The 22,562-nt window shown below is 41.4% G+C and overlaps 1 protein-coding gene and 1 long non-coding RNA gene across 4 annotated transcripts; both read right to left on the bottom strand.

Moving 5' to 3' along the window:
* Positions 1–333: 333 nt before the first annotated feature.
* LOC103449663 (uncharacterized) lies at positions 334–22,363 on the bottom strand. Of its 3 annotated transcripts, none has more exons than XM_029092543.2 (15): positions 22,096–22,363; positions 21,820–21,889; positions 20,943–21,044; positions 20,761–20,835; positions 20,384–20,636; positions 20,022–20,281; positions 10,858–11,011; positions 10,416–10,525; positions 10,249–10,336; positions 8,956–9,291; positions 8,762–8,836; positions 7,909–8,537; positions 1,522–1,630; positions 1,251–1,430; positions 334–758 (listed from the first exon to the last, which is right to left on the bottom strand). In XM_029092543.2, exons 5-15 carry the CDS (start codon positions 20,549–20,551, stop codon positions 582–584), a joined length of 2,286 nt encoding a protein of 761 aa, XP_028948376.1. In that variant the 5' UTR covers positions 20,552–20,636; positions 20,761–20,835; positions 20,943–21,044; positions 21,820–21,889; positions 22,096–22,363; the 3' UTR covers positions 334–581. The 3 variants fall into 3 exon arrangements, with proteins under 3 accessions (XP_028948376.1, XP_028948377.1, XP_028948379.1); XM_029092544.2 differs by having other exon boundaries at positions 20,946–21,044; positions 22,096–22,236; XM_029092546.2 differs by lacking the exons at positions 20,022–20,281; positions 20,384–20,636; positions 20,761–20,835; ... (1 more) ...; positions 21,820–21,889; positions 22,096–22,363 and adding an exon at positions 11,484–11,798.
* LOC139191317 (uncharacterized) lies at positions 17,396–17,954 on the bottom strand. The gene is made up of 3 exons (XR_011575327.1): positions 17,823–17,954; positions 17,628–17,691; positions 17,396–17,531 (listed from the first exon to the last, which is right to left on the bottom strand). It is a non-coding gene; the product is annotated as an uncharacterized lncRNA (long non-coding RNA).
* Positions 22,364–22,562: the final 199 nt, after the last annotated feature.

Genomic DNA, 22,562 nt, shown 5'->3' on the forward strand with positions numbered 1-22,562 from the left:
GAGGGAGCTAGCTAGGGTTACGGAGGGAAATTTGTGTGGGTTTTGCATAAGTATTCCCTTGCAAAAAACAACTTAGATAACATCTTATATGAAACGAATTTATGGCCACGTTGACGTCCTTGCTCTAGCAATGCAATCTCATGTGAAGAGAAACTCACATGTGGCATTGTATAATAGGACCGAGACGTTAAGATAACAATGAATTTGTCCCATGTAAGCTTTTCTCCTCAAGGCAGGTTTATCTAGGAAATAGTCTAATGCCTAGGCATATATAATACAAATGGCGTGCCCCTTGAGCACAAACCGAACCGATAGGTGCTTGAAAGGCCAATATACTCAACCAGATGGTATTTCACATACTCATTAAAAAATGTAACTATTCAGTGGATTACAGGAATGATACATTTTTCTTTTCTGGAATGATTTATAAAACTAGAAGAAAGATATTACATGATATTTTTCCTTTTTGTAAACGGATAACTGAAAATAATTACGTAGTACTTTCGAGGAGTTCTGAAAACTTGTAACGCACTCAGTATTTACGGCACCATTCAGTTGTCCTAGCCATACTATGAAAAACTTCAAGCAGCAATGGATGAGCTCCTCTCGTTGAGAATGCGGTAGTATGTATCATGATCCGATGTGTCTCTGAATCCAGGAATGAAATCCGAAAAGAATCTGAGGACTGCAGCTAAATGTTGCGAATCGTTGGAGGTAAATGCTGACTCGAGAAACAGCGAAGGTCGGATGGTACTGACCTGAAGATTTCAAATTACAGTGTTAAGCATTATCAAAGTGCATAAAGTCAGGAAAAGCGCTTTCATAAAATAAAATAAAAAATTAAAATATGCAGTCGGGAAAATATGGCACATAAAGAATTTTATCAAAGAATTACTAGATTGATATGCCGAATCTTAATATTTTGGGATATCACTAAAAAAATTCAATAATTGAAAAAGAAAAAAGAAAAAAAGGAAATTCAATAAAGAATGGAAAAGGATACAGCAATGACAGTTGAAGAAAACATCTTCGGGTCTAAACAAAGGAAATTCGCAACGGTAATCACTGAACACAACATAATAGGTTCAGTAGTCTCAACAGCAAGAGGCTAAGCACTAGGGAGTGGCGATTGAGGTTAAAACAAAGCAAAATTTAAAGAGATGCAAAACCAACATGAAAATGTATTGGCAATCTGATTGAGAATATACACATAAATCCTTTCTTTCCTCAGATTCCAAGGTAGGAATTACCTTGTACTTCCGTGCATAGCGTAATGCTTCAAGGTAATATCCATCTTGCACTAGTAACAGTACATAGTCATGATGTAAAGAAAGCTGCCTCAGCATATCTAAACCCAACTTCCTTGTTCGAGAGTTCTGACGGCCAGACTCTAGGAGTTGCATTGCTACTTCTTTAGAAGGTTCAAGAATCTGTTGAGAAACAGTTTTCACCGCGAATATCAGATCAAACATAAGCAGCATACTGTCGCAAGCATACATTTCTAATAGGCTGTTCATATACCTTGTTTAAGACAAACTGCCCAAGTTCTGCATATCGCTCACTGTGTGATAGCAATTGTATGGTCAGGACATAGAGATTAGGATGGACTTCAACCTTTTCCAGATTAGCACTGCAAAAATAGCAAATAAATTGAGTAAAGAACTGTGATCATTGCCTTTTACATTCAAAATTAAAGTATTTAATTTCACACCCATCACAGGAAACTTAATATTCTGGAGACATTTTTAAAGTAGGTACGGGTCTAGGTAGTCTAGCCCCTCAGGCTGAACCGATAAAGCAAATGATAACTTGATATCACCAGGTTCACAAACATCAATGTTTTCTATTGGAGAGGAGGAGAAAAAAGAATTACAAAAGGGGGCAACTACGGTTTCAATATCCAATAATCAAGCCTGCCAAAGGAGTAGTAATAGCCAAAATAATAAGTTTACTTCAAGCCGGAGAGAAAAATCGGTCGGCTTAAGATCGTCAATATCCAACAACAACAACAACAACAAAGCCTTTTCCCACTAAGTGGGGTCGGCTATATGAATCCTAGAACGCCATTGCGCTCGGTTTTGTGTCATGTCCTCCGTTAGATCCAAGTACTCTAAGTCTTTTCTTAGAGTCTCTTCCAAAGTTTTCCTAGGTCTTCCTCTACCCCTTCGGCCCTGAACCTCTGTCCCGTAGTCACATCTTCGAACCGGAGCGTCATTCGGCCTTCTTTGCACATGTCCAAATCACCGGAGCCGATTTTCTCTCATCTTTCCTACAATTTCGGCTACTCCTACTTTACCTCGGATATCCTCATTCCCAATCTTATCCTTTCTCGTGTGCCCACACAACCCACGAAGCATCCTCATCTCCGCTACACCCATTTTGTGTACGTGTTGATGCTTCACCGCCCAACATTCTGTGCCATACAACATCGCTGGCCTTATTGCCGTCCTATAAAATTTTGGGAACTTTAACGAAAAGCACCCGGTACTGTTCACTTTAACGAAAAACCACATTTTTACACTAAAAAGTCAATCATGGTACTATTCACTTTACCCTTTATTTTGTCCTTATCATTAAAACTCAAAGTTTTCAAGCCCTTTTCATTAGTTTTCCTTAAAATTTTCCCTTGAGCTTCAGTGGCCTACGACGGTCTCACAACACGCCGGATGCATTCTTACACTTCATCCATCCAGCTCGTATTCTATGGTTGAGATCTCCATCTAATTCTCCGTTCTCTTGCAAGATAGATCCTAGGTAGCGAAAACGGTCGCTTTTTGTGATCTTCGCTAGATTGCTCCGGTCATTAGTGTGGATAAGTATATAAATGGATAGAGATAGGAAAGCAAACACAAGATGTACGTGGTTCACCTAGATTGGCTACGTCCACGGAATAGAAGAGTTCTCATTAATTGTGAAGGGTTTACACAAGTACATAGGTTCAAGCTCTCCTTTAGTGAGTACAAGTGAATGATTTAGTACAAATGACATTAGGAAATATTGTGAGAGAATGATCTCGTAATCACGAAACTTCTAAGTATCGGAGTGTGGTGTCGTCTTGACTTGCCTTATCTGTCTCATAGGTAGATGTGGCATCTTCTCTGGGAGTACTCTTCCTCCATCCAGGGGTGGTATCTTTAACTGGTGGAGATGCACAAGGTAATGTATCTATTTCACTTGAAGCTTACTTGTAGTTTCAGGCTTGGTCAAGCGCGATACAAACCATGTAGTAGGAGTCCTCCAAGTCGCCGAGCTAGGGGGTCTGCTGAAAGAGGTGACAGACAAGGTAAGCAATCAGAGCTCCGACTGATTGTTCACCTTCTCCCCATCTTGCAGCAGCATGAAGGATAAAGAGAAGAAAAATGAGAAGAGATGATATGAGATACTTTTGCTTTTGAAGAAGTAACTTTCCACAGGCTTATTCTTGAACTGAGCTGGAGGATTTTCTGGTTTCCTCCAGAGTATAAGGCCGGCTGAAGAATTTGAGGGTCAAAACAAGTCCATCAAATCTAGAGTACGTTCCACCCTGCTGATATGGGATACTTTTGCTTTTGACAGAGTAATGGATGTATCGGCACGTGTGCTGTTACGCTTGTCTCCACATGCTTCCTTGTATCTTTCGCACTTGCCCTATCTGTTCCTCAAGCAGATGCGGAATCTTCCCTGGAAACATAAGATGTTGAAGATGAGTACTCGAGAGCAATGCCAGGTAAGTAATCAGGTAAGGGGTTCCAGGCAGTCAGTTCCTGGCTGGAAGCTTGATTCCAAGTGCTGACTGATTGCTCTCTTTCTCCTTGTCTTGCAGGTAAAAACAAGGTCAAAGGAAAAGACAGGGAAAAAGCATGATATGGGATACTCTTGCTTTTAACCCTGATGATATGAGATATTCTTGCTCTAGTATAGCTTGTTTGTATCGGGGGGAAAGAAAGCTGAATATTTCGAAAGGCTTCGTTGGGAGTGCCCTCTCAGATATGATGAAGGGTTGAGCATTTTTGCAGGTCTGCCTGTCCGTTGGGGATGGAGGTCGACATATATAGAAGTCTCCCTAACAAGTAGTAATGCTATTCCTTTACCCTGCTTGGTCATAGCACGGTAGTGGGAGCTGCCAGTTTCACATGTTTTAACTCTGTCAGAGCACTTTGAAAAAGTGGTCTGTGGTATCTGGCTCTCGAGATTCGGAGAATGATGCCTCTTCGATTTTTGAGAAAGCAATCATGCTGGGGGTCTGGCTCTCGAGATTCGGAGAGCAGTGTCTCTTCGATTTTTGAGGAAGTAATCATGTTGGGAGTCTGGCTCTCGAGATTCGGAGGGCGGTGCCTCTTCGATTTTGGAGCAAGCAATCTTGTTGGGAGTGTTGTCTCGAATGTGAGTAAAGGTTAGGCATGTTTGCTAGTCTACCTTGCCACGAAGCACAAAGGTTGACACACAGGGACTTTCCAATTATCCAGCAATGGTACTGTTCCTTTACCCTCTCTTCGATTTTGAGAAAGTAGTCATGTTGGGAGTCTGGCTCTCGAGATTCGGAGGACGGTGCCTCTTCGATTTTGGAGCAAGCAATCTTGTTGGGAGTGTTTTCTCGAATGTGAGTAAAGGTTGGGCATGTTTGCTAGTCTACCTTGCCACGAAGCACAGAGGTTGACAAACAGGGACTTTCCAATTATCCAGCAGTGGTACTGTTCCTTTACCCTTGTGGGTAATAATATGGTAGCTAGACCTTCAAAATTTATGTGTCTAAACTTTGTTAGTGTTGTTTCTTTGCTATTCTTTTACCTTTCTTGGTCAGAGCGATGTAGTGGGAGCTGCAAGCTTCACGTGCTCAACTTTGGCAGAGAACTTTGGCAAAGTTATCTGTGGTACCCATGAGCTATTGTTGCGTGTGGGAAGTGGGTGATTGAACAGTAAGATTCATGTGCTTTCTACTTCACCAGAAGTCTTCGACAGAATGCCTATAATTTCTGCAAAGCTGAGTGTGCGTGTGACAGGTGCTGACAAGGCTAGAAAAGTAGGTGCCGCTTCGATTTCTGAGATCGGCCCTCGTGGTCTCTGAGCAGCCCAGCTTTTAAGAAAGCGAGCGCCTCTTCGATTGATTCGGAGAACGATGCCTCATCGATTTTTGAGAAAGCAATCATGCTGGGGGTCTGGCTCTCGAAGATTCGGGGAGCAGTCTCTTCGATTTTTGAGAAAGTAATCATGTTGGGAGTCTGGCTCTCGAGATTCGGAGGGCGGTGCCTCTTCGATTTTGGAGCAAGCAATCTTGTTGAGAGTGTTTTCTCGAATGTGAGTAAAGGTTGGGCATGTTTGCTAGTCTACCTTGCCACGAAGCACAGAGGTTGACACACAGAGACTTTCCAATTATCCAGCAATGGTACTGTTCCTTTACCCTCTCTTCGATTTTTAAGAAAGTAGTCATGTTGGGAGTCTGGCTCTTGAGATTAGGAGGACGGTGCCTCTTCGATTTTGGAGCAAGCAATCCTATTGGGAGTGTTTTCTCGAATATGAGTAAAGGTTGGGCATGTTTGCTAGTCTACCTTGCCACAAAGCACAGAGGTTGACACACAGGGACTTTCCAATTATCCAGCAGTGGTACTGTTCCTTTACCCTTGTGGGTAATAATATGGTAGCTAGACCTTCAAAATTTATGGGTCTAAACTTTGTTAGTGCTGTTTCTTTGCTATTCTTTTACCCTTCTTGGTCAGAGCGATGTAGTGGGAGCTGCAAGCTTCACGTGCTCAACTTTGGCAGAGAACTTTGGCAAAGTTTTATGTGGTACCCATGAGCTATTGTTGCGTGTGGGAAGTGGGTGATTGAACAGTAAGATTCATGTGTTTTCTACTTCCCCAGAAGTCTTCGACAGAATGCCCATAATTTCCGCAAAGCTGAGTGTGCGTGTGACAGGTGCTGACAAGGCTGGAAAAGTAGGTGCCTCTTCGATTTCTGAGATCGGCCCTCGTGGTCTCTGAGGAGCCCAGCTTTTGAGAAAGCGAGCGCCTCTTCGATTTCTAAGATCAGCCTTCGAGGTCTTTGAGCAGCCCAACTTTTGAGAAAGCAAACGCCTCTTCGATTTCTGAGATCAACCCTCGTGATCTCTAAGCAGCCCAGCTTTTGAGAAAGCAAACGCCTCTTCGATTTCTGAGCAGGCGCCTCTTCGATTTCTGAAGCTCCGTCGAGTGCAGATTTTTATAGGGGCTGGCATTAAGTTCCAAAGCACACTTGAATCTCCACCAGTAGAAGCTTCATTCTTGCACTTCTAAGATCTTGATTTGTCCGACCTCTTCTCTCTTCAACACCTTTGAAAATGTCTGGCCCCTCCGACCGTCGTTTTGACTTGAACCTTGTTGAAGAGGCAGCCCCGCCTTCTCCAGACAACATATGGCGCCCATCCTTCGTCTCCCCTACTGGTCCTCTTACCGTTGGGGATTCCGTGATGAAGAATGATATGACCGCTGCGGTGGTGGCCAGGAACCTTCTCACTCCCAAAGATAACAGACTACTTTCCAAACGGTCTGATGAGTTGGCTGTTAAGGATTCGCTGGCTCTCAGTGTTCAGTGTGCAGGTTCTGTGTCTAATATGGCCCAACGCCTATTTGCTCGAACCCGCCAAGTTGAATCATTGGCGGCTGAAGTGATGAGTCTCAAACAGGAGATTAGAGGGCTCAAGCATGAGAATAAACAGTTGCACCGGCTCGCACATGACTATGCTACAAACATGAAGAGGAAGCTTGACCAGATGAAGGAAACTGATGGTCAGGTTTTACTTGATCATCAGAGATTTGTGGGTTTGTTCCAAAGACATTTATTGCCTTCGTCTTCTGGGGCTGTACCGCGTAATGAAGCTCCAAATGATCAACCTCTGATGCCTCCTCCTTCTAGGGTTCTGTCCAGTACTGAGGCTCCAAATGATCCCCCTCCGGTGCCTTCTCTTTCTGGGGCTCTACCGACTGCTGAGACTTCTCCTAAGCAACCTGTGTGAAGGCTTCCTCTTGTGTGTTTATTTTGACTCATGTATATGTACATATTTGTAGCTTATCGGGGATATCAATAAATAAGCTTTCTTTCATTTCAACGTATTGTGTTAGATACACCAAAGCCTTCTTCGCTAAGTTCTTTGAATTTTCTTTTGTTGAAGCTTGTATGTTGAAGCTTTCTGAGTGGAGCATGTAGGTTGGGTAGTGTTCCCTTAATTTTCCGAGTAAGGAAAACTTCTCGGTTGGAGACTTGGAAAATCCAAGTCACTGAGTGGGATCGGCTATATGAATCTTAGAACGCCATTGTGCTCGATCCTGTGTCATGTCCTTCGTTAGATCCAAGTACTCTAAGTCTTTTCTTAGAGTCTCTTCCAAAGTTTTCCTAGGTCTTCCTCTACCCCTTCGGCCCTGAACCTCTGTCCCATAGTCGCATCTTCTAATCGGAGCATCAGTAGGCCTTCTTTGCACATGTCCAAACCACCGTAACCGATTTTCTCTCATCTTTCCTTCAATTTCGGCTACTCCTACTTTACCCCGGATATCCTCATTCCTAATCTTATCCTTTCTCGTGTGCCCACACATCCAACGAAGCATCCTCATCTCCATGATCACGTCGAATCCTTCACGTCGAATCCTTATGAAAATGAATCGTCAATATCCAAAAAAAAAAAAAAAAAATTATCCATAGGATATGCGCCTTTGTAGGCAATTTACAGTTGTACAACATCCACCTGTTTTAGTAAAAACAATCAACCAACTAGTCAAACCCCAGGTGCTTTACTCCTCAGATATGAAATATGCATATTAGCTGTGTAGTGCAAATACAACTCATGAAGAGCCTTTGCTAAAACTGTGCAGTGCAGAGAATAAATGTCAGGCTAAAACTCTGTACCTAAGCCCATGCATTCAAGGCCCTCACTGAAAGATTCATAAATATATGTCATACCTGCGAAGAAACTCAACAATGATGGCAACCAAGTACGAAGGTTCTCCAATAATCTCTTCTTCAACAGGTGCAAACACAAAACTGTACATTTCATCAGGTGAAATTGCTGGAGAGGTCGGTTGGGACTCTTGCTGCTCTGAACCATTAGCATCCAATGAGCTGTTGCCTGATCTAAGAACCTGATATTGCAAAGATGAAGACCGAACTTCACCGCTAGAAGTTTCAGCACCGGTTAACTTCCCCATGTCCACTTTACCATCGAACAACTGAGAGTTATTTGAAGTGGCCTTTGGTGCTTCAAAGCTTGCATTATCTTCAGAGTCGGAATTTGAATCGGTTAAAAATCTATTAGGTGATTCACTGTCCAATCCAGCAGCAGATTCATATTTAACGGATTTTCCAACTGCATCTACTCTTCTAGAAGATACATCAGCACTAGATCTAGGGCCACTTGTCTGTGGCTCACCAGAAGCTGATGTTTTTGCAGAATTTATTCCCTTTAGATAGGTGCCTGTCTTAACAGAGTGGGAGTACGAGGAAACTAAAACATCTAATGCCCAGGAAACTGTAGACACAGGTCCCCGTTCTAGAATAACAGTGCGTGCTATTGACAAGCACAGTTGTTTAGCCTGAAAAGGAAATGGAACAAAGTTATCGCCAACAGTCATTAAGCAGTTCGACTGGAAAAAAGGCAATGAAACACCATCTTGGATGGTACAATGGTTTTGAAATAATGAGCGAACCAAAATACACACTAAAAAAAATCATATAATTGCATGCTGTAAGCAGCTGACCTTTACAAAGAAGAGACAAAAATCTAGCAAAGGGTGAGCATACCGAAACCAAATTCTACCTTATTGGCTTCTAACTTCCGCCGTTGCAAGAATTCAAGTACCGATGGTACTTCTGAGCTACTGGCAGAAATTGCCTAGAAACAGGGAGAAAGAGAGGTTAATGCAAGAAAAGAACCCTTTTACTTTTCTTATTCAATGGAAGAAAATAAATCTTGTTACTAGATTAAACAAAAGGAAATTAATGGAAACTTACCTCCAAATCTAAATGAATCTTCCACAAAAGTTGATTAGCAACATCACAGATGAGGTCAGGAACAAGAAAAGTCCAATTATCTCCGTAGACAATTGCTTCATGATCACTTAAAACATTAACTTCTGAACTTTCGTTATCGTCTCTATTGGATCTCAGGGAAGAAGAATTAGACCTGGGGAAACCCCTGAATAATAGAGGAAGTGGGGCGGATATGGGTGCTTGGGAATCTGCAAATATGTCATACAGTATAACAACCTTCGCATCAACTTGATGCACAAGCAGTACGTTATCAACCACACTCACAGCAACCTTGCTTGAATAAATTGGCAAAGAACCCTGAAAAATTTAGGCAAACATCATTTGTGTAGAATGAGTAGATGTAAATAGTGACCACATGAAGCCAAGGTTTACTCATAAATGCACTCAAATTAAACCGATCACATGAAGCCATTATTTACTCATTAATGCACCGAAACTCTCTCTCACATATATCTCCCACCAACAAGATCCACATTTACCAAGAATTTTTTTTCATATCCATAAATATAAGATATGCAGGACCCTTTTATTTATTTATGCTGAAAATTGAGAAGTAAAACCAAAAAATGATACTGACAAGGAAGCCAGCCCCAATTACACAAGTAGCCTAAAAAGCAGGATTTCTAAGGATTGGCAGTTTACTCTCCAGTAATTTGTCTATTCATTTAAATGTAATTTAGTCGTGCTAGTATCCTTGGAAACACCAACAAATTTAGATATATCACTAGAGTATCTCAGATGCATCAGTGGAATATATATATATATATATATAATGCCCTCGCATAACATACTCATGTTACATAGCCTGCCATCTCCAATGGGAGATGTAAAATATCTTGAAATGTGTATTTTACATTTTTGGTTTGCCAGAAAACTCCAATGGAGAGATGTAAAATATCCATCTTTAGCAGAAGATGTAAATAAACCCTAAGTTTAATCTTTTTTCATCTTTTGGTTTGGTGGTGGGTCCCGCCAATTAAAGAAAGAAAATTAAATGGGACTCATATTCACATCTCTCCCATTCAAGTAGAACTCCCATTTACATCTCCTGGAAATGTAAAATGGAATGTAAATATGGTTTTTGCATCTCAAATTTGCATCTTCCCATTGGAGATGCTCTCATAAAGGGAATCAAAGCCTTCATCTAGCTAAATCCCAACCCATTTCACCCAACCTCATCACTAGGGCCAATTGGTTGACATTTCAAATTAAAGTGGATCAAAACATTTTAACAGAGTTTGAACACAAAATTACCTGTTGTACAACCACATCACGGTAAAACCTGTAAAAATGGAGGAGCATTGCAATCCTATCAACTTGCAGACAGTATATTCTGCCATAGCTGAACAAAGAAAGACTATATAAGACTTGATTTTGGTTGGCCAATAAAAAGGGGCAAAAAAAAAAGGACAGGAACCTACACAGTGACTATAAAAACATCTTCAGCAGCAAGGACAGGTTTATTGTTAGCTTCGGATTTAGCCATTGCCATCTTAAACTTTGGCAGACGAATAATGCCTGCAGACGAGAGCTACCCAGAAGAAGTAGCACATGTGTCAAGACTAAAATTATAGAAATACATGCATATAAATGAATAACTATGCTAATATAGATAATTACAATGGGATTACAAGACAGAAAACTATCTTATGATAACTCTTTTACATCTCCTTAACAACGAAATACAACAACAACGACAAAACCTTTTCCCACTAAAGATTTAACATCGAAATGAAATTAAAAAATACTGCCACGTGTTACAGCAACAATTGTTCATGGAAGCAATTTCCTGATCCATTTTTCTTAATGCCAAGACCGCAAACTTAAAGATTTAAACGAAAACATAATCAGATTTACACAAACCTGAAAACCATTGAAGGTTTTGCACTGCATTCCTGAAGCAAGAAGAACCATACGACTTTCATGTGTGTAAACATACCAACTCACATTCAATTTCCTCGTCTTAACCAATTGGAGTGATTTTGACTCAGAATTGCAAGCAAACAAGTCCAGTCCACTGAAATTGAAATCCATGTTAGAAAAATGAATTAAAGGCAAAACCTTGGGGTATAGCAAATGAGGGTGAGAGAACAATAAGAAAAAAATTGGTATTGTAAAGACGATTCCCTAGAAACATTTCACAAAACATGCTCTATCTGCTCTAAATTCAAGATTTGGTACAACACCAGACCCTCCACCTAGAAATCCTTTGCATGGAACCACAACAAAGACAAAGTTTCTTGACCATGTAACTGAATGGCCATATTATATGCGAAAAGCATGGCATGTTTTGAGTGGGAAAATGCAATTCTATCCAAATAACCAAGAAAGCACCCATTAAATATAGTACTTTAAAAAAAGAAATTAAAAAAAACCCTCCAGCAATGACCCAATTATAATCTTTTATGGCAACTATAATACTACTTGATTAATAATGCTTCTTGAAACGTAGCAGTTTAACTTCTTCTTGATGACCAGACATCCTTTACCATGTGAGACAAGTGGAGGAAAGATTGGGCATAACAATAACCTGCTCTCTCTACTTGCAGCACAACAGTCCTTCACCTCCAAGCTATAAAAAAACCATTACCCTGTGTTCGTCCTACTTAACACAGAATCCGGACAAAATACAATGCACATTTGTCAAATATCCTTTGCATATCCAAACTTAACCAATACACATTTGGATATGCATGCAGCCGGGGTGCATCCATATCCAGTAGTCCATATCTTAATTTTTGGAATGCATGTGCTTTATAGAAACTCCGCCTGTGTAAGTTTATCTTACATTGCCGGTCCCAAGCCCGGATAAAGGAGGAGGGGGAGGGCGTCAGGTAGTCGACAGCCAGCACTCCATGATCATGTCGAATCCTTATGAAAATGAATCCAGAACGAAATCGCACTAAAGCTAGGGCGTCACCCGTAAGTGGCGCGCTGTGTGGCCCGAGCACAGTGATAAGTGAGCAAGGGTCGCTGTATCTCCATCGGCACCTGGATGCAGTGTTAAATGAGCAAGGGGGCCATAGAAACTTCTTTTTGAACGACTCCACTCAAAGTTGTTTGGGAGCATATGCTCCTATCAACTTTACACGGGACATACAAAAGAAGTACTTTGATCCTATTAGACGGGGGAGGGTGAAGAAGCTCGGACAGAAGAGTAGAGTTCAAGAGAGCAAAATGCGTTTAGGAACGTGGAATATAGGAACCTTAACGGGAAAATCTATAGAAGTAGTGGAAGTTATGGTGAGGAGAAGGATAAATATTATGTGCCTACGAGAAACTAAGTGGGTTGGTCGTAAGGCAAAGGATCTAGAAAACTCAGGGTTTAAACTTTGGTATTCGGGCACAAATAGAACGAGAAACGGTGTTGGCATCATCGTGGACAAGACCTTGACACAAGATGTTGTAGATGTCAAGAGGGTAGGAGATAGAATCATGGCAATCAAGATTGTAATAGGACAAGAACTTATCAATGTGATTAGTGCGTACGCACCTCAAGTAGGGTTGGATATGAGTTCGAAGGAGAAATTTTGGGAAGACCTTGGAGACTTGGTGCAAGGAATTGCTCAGACGGAGAAGTTATTTATAGGAGGAGATTTAAATGGACACGTGGGCAGGGAGACAGGCAACTATAGAGGTTTTCATGGTGGCCATGGTTTTGGGGAGAGAAACGAGGATGGGGAAGCTATCTTGGATTTTGCAATGGCATATGATCTCTTCTTAGCCAACACCTTCTTTAAGAAGAGAGAAGAAGATGTGATCACCTACAAGAGTGGGTCGTCAAAAACACAAATAGATTTTCTTCTAATGAGGAAAGGGAATCGTATAACTTGTAAGGATTGCAAAGTTATACTAGGAGAGAGCGTGGCTAATCAACATCGCTTGTTGGTGATGGATGTACATATCAAAAGAGTGAGAAAAAAGAACAAGACTTGTAAGTGCCCAAGGACTAGATGGTGGAATCTAAAAGAAGAAAAACAAACCATTTTCAAAGAGAAAGTAATCACTCAGTGTGTGTGGGATAGAGAGGGGGAAGCTAGCCAAATGTGGGATTCCATGGCTAGTTGTATCCGAAAAGTAGCAAAAGAGGTATTAGGAGAGTCCAAGGGCTTTGCCCCACATCAAAAGGAATCTTGGTGGTGGAATGAGGAGGTACAAATAAAGGTGAAGGCTAAGAAGGAATGTTGTAAAGCCTTATACAAGGATAGGACCGATGAAAATGGTGAAAGGTATAGAAAAGCGAAGCAAGAGGCGAAGAAAGCTGTGAGAGAAGCTAAGTTAGCGGCTTATAACGATATGTATAAGCGACTAGATACCAAAGAAGGAGAGTTGGATATCTATAAACTAGCTAGAGCAAGGGAAAAGAAGACAAGGGACCTAAACCAAGTGAGGTGCATCAAGGATGAGGATGGAAAGATTCTTGCTACAGAGAACGCGGTTAAAGACAGATGGAGAGGTTATTTTCATAATCTTTTCAATGAAGGACATGAAAGGAGTGCTTCTTTAGGGGAGTTGAGTAACTCAGAAGAGTGTAGAAACTACTCTTTTTATCGTCGAATCCGGAAGGAAGAAGTGGTTGTAGCTTTGAAGAAGATGAAGCATAGAAAAACAGTAGGCCCAGACAATATACCAATCGAAGTGTGGAAAGTTTTGGGAGAGACAGGTATAACATGGCTCACTGACCTTTTCAATAGAATTTTGAAAACGAAGAAGATGTCAAATGAGTGGCGAACGAGCACTTTGGTGCCTATCTACAAGAATAAGGGCGACGTACAAAATTGCATGAACTATAGGGGTATTAAGCTAATGAGTCATACAATGAAGCTCTGGGAGAGAGTCATTGAGCATAGATTGAGGCAAGAGACACGGGTTTCGGACAACCAATTCGGGTTCATGCCAGGGCGCTCAACCATGGAGGTAATCTATCTCTTACGAAGATTGATGGAAAGATATAGAGATGGGAAAAAAGATTTACACATGGTCTTTATAGATTTGGAAAAAGCGTATGATAGGGTCCCAAGAGACATTCTTTGGAGGATTTTAGAGAAGAAAGGAGTACGAGTAGCATATATCCAAGCTATAAAGGATATGTATGAAGGAACAAAGACTGCCGTAAGAACTCATGAAAGACAAACCGAAAGCTTTCCCATAACTGTAGGATTACATCAAGGCTCATCCTTAAGTCCTTACCTTTTTGCATTGGTAATGGATGAGTTAACTGGACATATTCAAGATGATATTCCTTGGTGTATGCTTTTCGCAGACGATATAGTGTTGATAGATGAAACTCAGGAAGGGGTAAATGCAAAGCTTAACCTTTGGAGAGAAGTGTTGGAATCTAAAGGTCTTCGCCTAAGCCGATCAAAGACAGAATATATGGAGTGCAAGTTCAGTGCAAATGGAGGCCAAAACGAGTTAGGGGTGAGGATCGGAGATCAAGAAATACCTAAGAGCGACCGTTTTCGTTACCTAAGATCTATCTTGCAAAAGAACGGAGAATTAGATGGAGATCTCAACCATAGAATACAAGCTGGATGGATGAAGTGGAAGAGTGCATCATGCGTGTTGTGTGACCGTCGTATGCCACTGAAGCTCAAGGGAAAATTTTATAGGACGGCAATAAGGCCGGCAATGCTGTATGGCACAGGATGTTGGGCGGTGAAGCATCAACACGTACACAAAATGGGTGTAGCGGAGATGAGGATGCTTCGTTGGATGTGTGGGCACACAAGAAAGGATAAGATTAGGAATGAGGATATCCGAGGTAAAGTAGGAGTAGCCGAAATTGAAGGAAAGATGAGAGAAAATCGGTTACGGTGGTTTGGACATGTGCAAAGAAGGCCTACTGACGCTCCGATTAGAAGATGCGACTATGGGACAGAGGTTCAGGGCCGAAGGGGTAGAGGAAGACCTAGGAAAACTTTGGAAAAGACTCTAAGAAAAGACTTAGAGTACTTGGATCTAACGGAGGACATAACACAGGACCGAGCACAATGTCGTTCAAAGATTCATATAGCCGATCCCACTTAGTGACTTGGATTTTCTAAGTCTCCAACTGAGAAGTTTTCCTCACTCGGGAAATTAAGGGAATACTACCTCAACCTACATGCTCCACTCACAAAGCTTCAACATACAAGCTTCAACAAAAGAAAATTCAAAGAACTTAAAGAAGAAGGCTTTGGTGTATTTAACACAATACGTTGAAATGAAAGAAAGCTATTTATTGATATCCCCGAAAAGTTACAAATATGTACATATACATGAGTCAAAATAAACAAACAAGAGGGAGTCTTCACAAAGGTTGCTTAGGAGAAGTCTCAGCAGTCGGTAGAACCCCAGAAAGAGTAGGCACTGGAGGAGGATCATTTGGAGCCTCAGTACTGGACAGAACCCTAGAAGGAAGAGGCAGCAGAGGTTGATCATTTGGAGCTTCATTACGCGGTACAGCCCCAGAAGACGAAGGTAATAAATGCCTTTGGAACAAACCCACAAATCTCTGATGATCAAGTAAAACTTGACCATCAAATTCCTTCATCTGGTCAAGCTTCCTCTTCATGTTTGTAGCATAGTCATGTGCGAGCCGATGCAACTGTTTATTCTCATGCTTGAGCCCTCTAATCTCCTGTTTGAGACTCATCACTTCAGCCGTCAATGATTCAACTTGGCGGGTTCGAGCAAATAGGCGTTGGGCCATGTTAGACACTGAACCTGCACACTGAACACTGAGAGCCAGAGAATCCTTAACAGCCAACTCATCAAACCGTTTGGAAAGTAGTCTGTTATCTTTGGGAGTGAGAAGGTTCCTGGCCACTACCGCAGCGGTCATATCATTCTTCATCACGGAATCCCCAACGGTAAGAGGACCAGTAGGGAAGACGAAGGATGGGCGCCATATGTTGTCTGGAGAAGGCGTGGCTGCCTCTTCAACAAGGTTCAAGTCAAAACAACGGTCGGAGGGGCCAGACATTTTCAAAGGTGTTGAAGAGAGAAGAGGTCAGACAAATCAAGATCTTAGAAGTGCAAGAATGGAGCTTCTACTGGTGGACATTCTAGTGTGCTTTGGAACTTAATGTCAGCCTCTATAAAAATCTGCACTCGACGGAGCTTCAGAAATCGAAGAGGCGTTTGCTTTCTCAAAAGCTGGGCTGCTCAGAGACCACGAGGGTCGATCTCAGAAATCGAAGAGACGTTTGCTTTCTCAAAAGTTGGGCTGCTCAAAGGCCACGAAGGCCGATCTCAGAAATCGAAGAGGCGTTTGCTTTCTCAAAAGCTAGGCTGCTCAGAGACCACGAGGGTCGATCCCAGAAATCGAAGAGGCACCTACTTTTCCAACCTTGTCAGCACCTGTCACACGCACACTCAGCTTTGCGGAAATTATGGGCATTATGTCGAAGATTTCTGGTGAAGTAGAAAGCACATTAATCTTACTGTTCAATCACCCACTTCCCACACGCAACATTAGCTCATGGGTACCACAGATAACTTTGCCAAAGTTCTCTGACAAAGTTGAGACACGTGAAGCTTGCAGCTCCCACTACATCGCTCTGACCAAGAAGGGTAAAAGAATAGCAAAGAAACAGCACTAACAAAGTTTAGACACATAAATTTTGAAGGTCTAGCTACCATATTATTACCCACAAGGGTAAAGGAACAGTAAGAATAGCAAAGAAACAGCACTAACAAAGTTTAGACACATAAATTTTGAAGGTCTAGCTACCATATTATTACCCACAAGGGTAAAGGAACAGTACCACTGCTGGATAATTGGAAAGTCCCCGTGTGTCAACCTCTGTGCTTCGTGGCAAGGTAGACTAGCAAACATGCCCAACCTTTTCTCACATTCGAGAAAACACTCCCAACAAGATTGCCTGCTCAAAAATCGAAGAGGCACCGTCCTCCAAATCTCGAGAGCCAGACTCCCAACATGATTACATTCTCAAAAATCGAAGAGACACCGCTCTCCGAATATCGAGAGCCAGACCCCTAGCAGGATTGCTTTCTCAAAAATCGAAAAGGCATCGTTCTCCGAATCTCGAGAGCCAGATCTCCGACAGGATTGCTTGTTCGAAAACCGAAGAGGCACCACTTTCCCAACTTCAAGAGCCGGATCTCCTTGGATAAAGCTTGTCTGTAATCTTCACACGCAACATCAGCTTTCCAGATACCACAGACCACTTTTTCAAAGTGCTCTGACAGAGTTAAATCATGTGAAGCTGGCAGCTCCCACTACCGTGCTATGACCAAGCAGGGTAAATGAATAGCATTATAGCATTACTACTTGTTGTTAGGGAGACTCCTATATATGTCGACCTCCATCCCCAACGGACAGGCAGACCTGCAAAAATGCTCAACCCTTCCTCATATCTGAGAGGGCACTCCCAACGAAGCCTTTCGAAATATTCAGCTTTCTTTCCCCCCGATAATACCTCTGCAAACAAGCTATACTAGAGCAAGAATATCTCATATCATCAGGGTTAAAAGCAAGAGTATCCCATATCATGCTTTTTCCCTGTCTTTTCATTTGGCCTTGTTCTTACCTGCAAGACAAGGAGAAAGAGAGCAATCAGTCAGCACTTGGAATCAAGCTTCCAGTCAGGAACTGACTGCCTGGAACCCCTTACTTGATTACTTACCTGGCATTGCTCTCGAGTACTCATCTTCAACATCTTATGCTTCCAGGGAAGATACCGCATCTGCCTGAGGAACAGATAGGGCAAGTGAGAAGGATACAAGGAAGCATGTGGAGACAAGCGTAACAGCACACGTGCTGATTCATCCACTACTCTGTCAAAAGCAAAAGTATATCATATCAGCAGGGTCGAACGTACTATAAATTTGATGGACTTATTTTGACCCTCAAATTCTTCAGTCGGCCTTATACTCTGGAGGAAACCAGAAAACCCTCCAGCCCAATTCAAGAATAAGCCTGTGGAAAGTTACTTCTTCAAAAGCAAAAGTATCCCATGTCATCTCTTCTCATTTTTCTTCTCTTTATCCTTCGCCCATGAGCGGTAGGTCTCGGGTTCGAGACTTGGGAGCAGCCTCTCCATAAATGGGGGTAAGGCTAGCCGACATTCACCTCTTCCAGACCCTGCGTAAAGCAGGAGCTTTGTGCACTGGGTACGATCCTTCATGCTGCCTGCAAGATAGGGAGAATGTGAACAATCAGCCGGAACTCGAAATCAAAGTTTTGATCTGGGACTGATTGCTTGGAGCTCTGATTGCTTACCTTGTCTGTCACCTCTTTCAGCGGATCCCCTAGCTCGGCGACTTGGGGGACGCCTACTACATGGTTTGTATCGCGCTTGACCAAGCCTGAAACTACAAGTAAGCTCCAAGTGAAATTGATACATTACCTTGTGCATCTCCACCAGTTAAAGATACCACCCCTGGATGGTGGAAGAGTACTTCCAGAGAAGATGCCACATCTACCTACAAGACAGATAAGGCAAGTCAAGACGATACCACACTCCGGAACTTAAAAATTTCGTGATTACGAGATCATTCTCCCACAATATTTCCTAATGTCATTTGTGCTAAATCATTCACTTGTACTCACTAAAGGAGAGCTTGAACCTATGTACTTGTGTAAACCCTTCACAATTAATGAGAACTCCTCTATTCCGTGGACGTAGCCAATATGGGTGAACCACGTACATCTTTTGTTTGCTCTCCTATCTCTATCCATTTATATACTTATCCACACTAATGACCGGAGCAATCTAGCGAAGATCACAAAAAGCGACCGTTTTCGCTACCTAGGATCTATCTTGCAAGAGAACGGAGAATTAGATGGAGATCTCAACCATAGAATACAAGCTGGATGGATGAAGTGTAAGAGTGCATCCGGCGTGTTGTGTGACCGTCGTAGGCCACTGAAGCTCAAGGGAAAATTTTATAGGACGGCAATAAGGCCAACGATGTTGTATGGCACAGAATGTTGGGCAGTGAAGCATCAACACGTACACAAAATGGGTGTAGCGGAGATAAGGATGCTTCGTGGGATGTGTGGGCACACGAGAAAGGATAAGATTGGGAATGAGGATATCCGAGGTAAAGTAGGAGTAGCCGAAGTTGAAGGAAAGATGAGAGAAAATCGGTTACGGTGGTTTGGACATGTGCAAAGAATGCCTACTGACGCTCCGGTTCGAAGATGTGACTACGGGACAGAGGTTCGGGGCCGAAGGGGTAGAGGAAGACCTAGGAAAACTTTGGAAGAGATCCTAAGAAAAGACTTAGAGTACTTGGATCTAACGGAGGACATGACACAAAACCGAGCGCAATGGCGTTCTAGGATTCATATAGCCGACCCCACTTAGTGGGAAAAGGCTTTGTTGTTGTTGTTGTTGTATGTGCTTTATAGAGTATGACAGCAGAGAAACATATGTCCAGCCCTTTTGCATTAACACTTTTCGCTTCCCAAAGAACCATATGTCCAACCAAAGGAGTTATCTTTGGCTACGGGCACAGAGACTTAGGTGCAGGCATTGGGCCGGGAGTATTATTATTCAGTGATCTTACTGGCAGCACACCGTGCTTATGAGACGTTACACGCGATGATTTATATAATGTTTTTCCGCGTTATACCTGTTGAGATGTTTTATGGCATGCTAGAGATTCAGAAAACCTATCACTTATTATGCTAATAGTTTTCATTATATATAAATTTGGGGATTAGTATATTCATAACTGTTTTCATATTATACATACATACATACATACATACATATATATATATATATATATATATATATGTATATATATATATATATATATATATGAACTTGGTGCACTCACCCTTGTTTTGCACCCCCTTTTAGGATTTAGAATCAAGGCATACGATCCCGACGTCAATGCTTTCCCAATGGCATATTTGAGTCCTCTTGGTGTGGGACCCACATCCTTTTATTTATTAAATTTTACATTAATTCTTTTAGTATAGATAATGAATATATGAATAATCCAGAATTCAAGTAATAAATTGTATCAGTAATATTCATATAAAATGTGAGGAAACGTATCCTTACCTGGTCTTTACAAATACAATATCACACAATGGGCAATCTGTCCAAAAAAATCCCAGTATGCTCTCAGACTCTAACTTGCACCTCTGACTAAAAGTTTCCCCACTTCCTCTATCGCAAAACTGTATCTCATTATCAGATCTTTGGATTGCTATAAACTTTGCATCTAAGGAATACCGAATAGATAAGATGGGCCCTTCAGTTATTGAATCAGAAGTAGGAGTAACCACAGGGTCAAAAGGAACAGTCTTCCAACTGAAGACCTATTGCCAAGAAAAAAAGAGGAAAAGAAACACACCATCTGGATCAAATTGGAATTAAAGACTTAAAGAATTGGAACCATTCAAATACAAATATCATATTACCTGATCTGGTGTTGGGGAAAGCAGCAACTTATTGCCATCATCATAAAATAAACCCCTTGATCCAGCTACGCTGCTTCTTAGGGGCAAATACGGAATATAAACATGTGATAGAGCACCAGACCCACTCAAACCGGTACTAGACTGTGAACTTGATGCTTTTCGAGACATCTTGTTTAATTGATTTTCAGGCTTTTGAATAGTTATTGTGGGATTAGGAAGTACTGCTACATATAATCCTCAACCAGGCTCAGCGCTGAAAAACAAAAACAAAAAATTGTATAAGGTACAGGAAGAAAGAGACGAACTAGATACTGTAAAGGATCAAGTTAGTGGAACAGTATGAAAGTTAATGAAAATTTTCTGGAAGCATGAAGCACCTTTTTCAGAATGCTTCCAACTACTATCTCCAAGCACAGAAGGTCACACTTGCTGGCTCAAGGCTTTTTTCGCAGCTATTCAGAGGCAAAAAAGCGCACTCAAAAACAATTTGTCTAGAAGATTACAAGTACAGAGCTTCCATACAATATGACATATGTACTATTAATAATGAAAATGGTACCACATTTTGCATGCAACTCTTCAATGCGAGAAATTCTTTCAAGCACATATCCCGTTCAACCTGTGGAACCTTTGCTGCAACACAACCCCCGTATTCTTTTGCCTACATGGAAGAGATATATTAAAAATATTGCACAATACACCATACAGATCTAAGGTTTTGTATACGACCAGCTCCTAGAATATATCGGTTTAAAATAAAAACTTTGTTCTCCAAACTGTCTGTTTTTAATGTTTTTTAAACCGTACAATGTAACCAAAAGGACACAAAAGATTAATTTAAGAAGCCATTATACTTCTTCCTTTCCACATAATCTCTCTTCTACCACCTGAACATGATGTCAATGTTTATGATAAATAGATATACTCAATCTTAAAATGCTTATTCGATTCCACAACATAATTTTTTTTCCTGCCTATATTCCACTCCACTCTCGGACAATTTCATATTTCTGGATTAAGTAAAACTCTACATAATATTTAACATTTTAAACATGCATCACACTCTATTGTTTATGCAAAGCTTCAAACTTCACAACAACAACAATAACAAAGCCTTTTCCCACTAAGTGGGGTCGGCAACAACAAAGCTTCAAACTTCACAACAACCAAAAATTTCTCGTGCATCAAAAATTTAAGGCCGCATCTTTTCAACCGAAATTTAAAACCTTGACTAAATGCCCTGGTATTAAAAGTCTCTGTGCAGCTTCTCCTAATCCCTTGGCACCTTAAAATAAAATTAAATATTCCAAAATCAACAAATTCGACAGCAAAACCGCCCAAAACAAGAAGAAAAAAATCTTCTTGGATCAAAATGTATTCATTCACGTATAATTAATATAATCAATACTTTAAAAAAAGGAGAGACATTTACATACCTGAGCAGTACAAGTCACTAAAATTCGCTTAAGCGTGGAAGTAGAGTTCCTTTCTTTCATATCCCCCTAACTGTGAAAGAAATAGCAAAATAAATAAATAAACAAATTATTATAAATTACATGAGCTCTGCTAACAATGTCAGCTACAAAACGGTAAAAAAATCCCTCAATCAAACCCTAACTACAATTTGTTCAAATTCCTCCTATTTTCTCACAATTTACGCACAATTCCACAACGCGGAAGAGAGGGAGAGAGAGAGAGAGAGAGGAAGTTACCAGATGAATTGACAATCGGAAGTTTTGGGACGATCACAGTAGAGAGGGCGAACATCTCAGAGACTCGGACAGTGGTAATGGTCGGGGACGGAAAGGACTAACCGAAGAACCTAACAGTCGTGTCAGGCGTCAACGACCTGCCACGTTACCGGTGGGCTACATCTTATGGCTTATGGATGTAATTAGGTGGGCCTTTGATTTGATGCTTAGAGCTTCACCAACTGGCCCAGTAATCAACTGGACTTTCCCGCTTGTGTATATTACAGCTCTTGAGTCTTGTTCTTTCGGTCTGCTAGTGACCAAGGATTTATAATCACTCACGCCTTTTTTCCTCAATAAGGGATCACCTGTTGACTTGGCCACAATCGAACTCAGGACGTGCCATGTGAAATACGAGTTTAGAATTCGTCTCTACCCACTAAAACACCCCATAATAGTTATAATCACTCAAGCTTAGATTTGATTTT

Source organism: Malus domestica, chromosome 14 (genome assembly GCF_042453785.1).
Source record: "Malus domestica chromosome 14, GDT2T_hap1".
In the NCBI taxonomy this organism is placed as follows: Eukaryota; Viridiplantae; Streptophyta; class Magnoliopsida; order Rosales; family Rosaceae; genus Malus; species Malus domestica.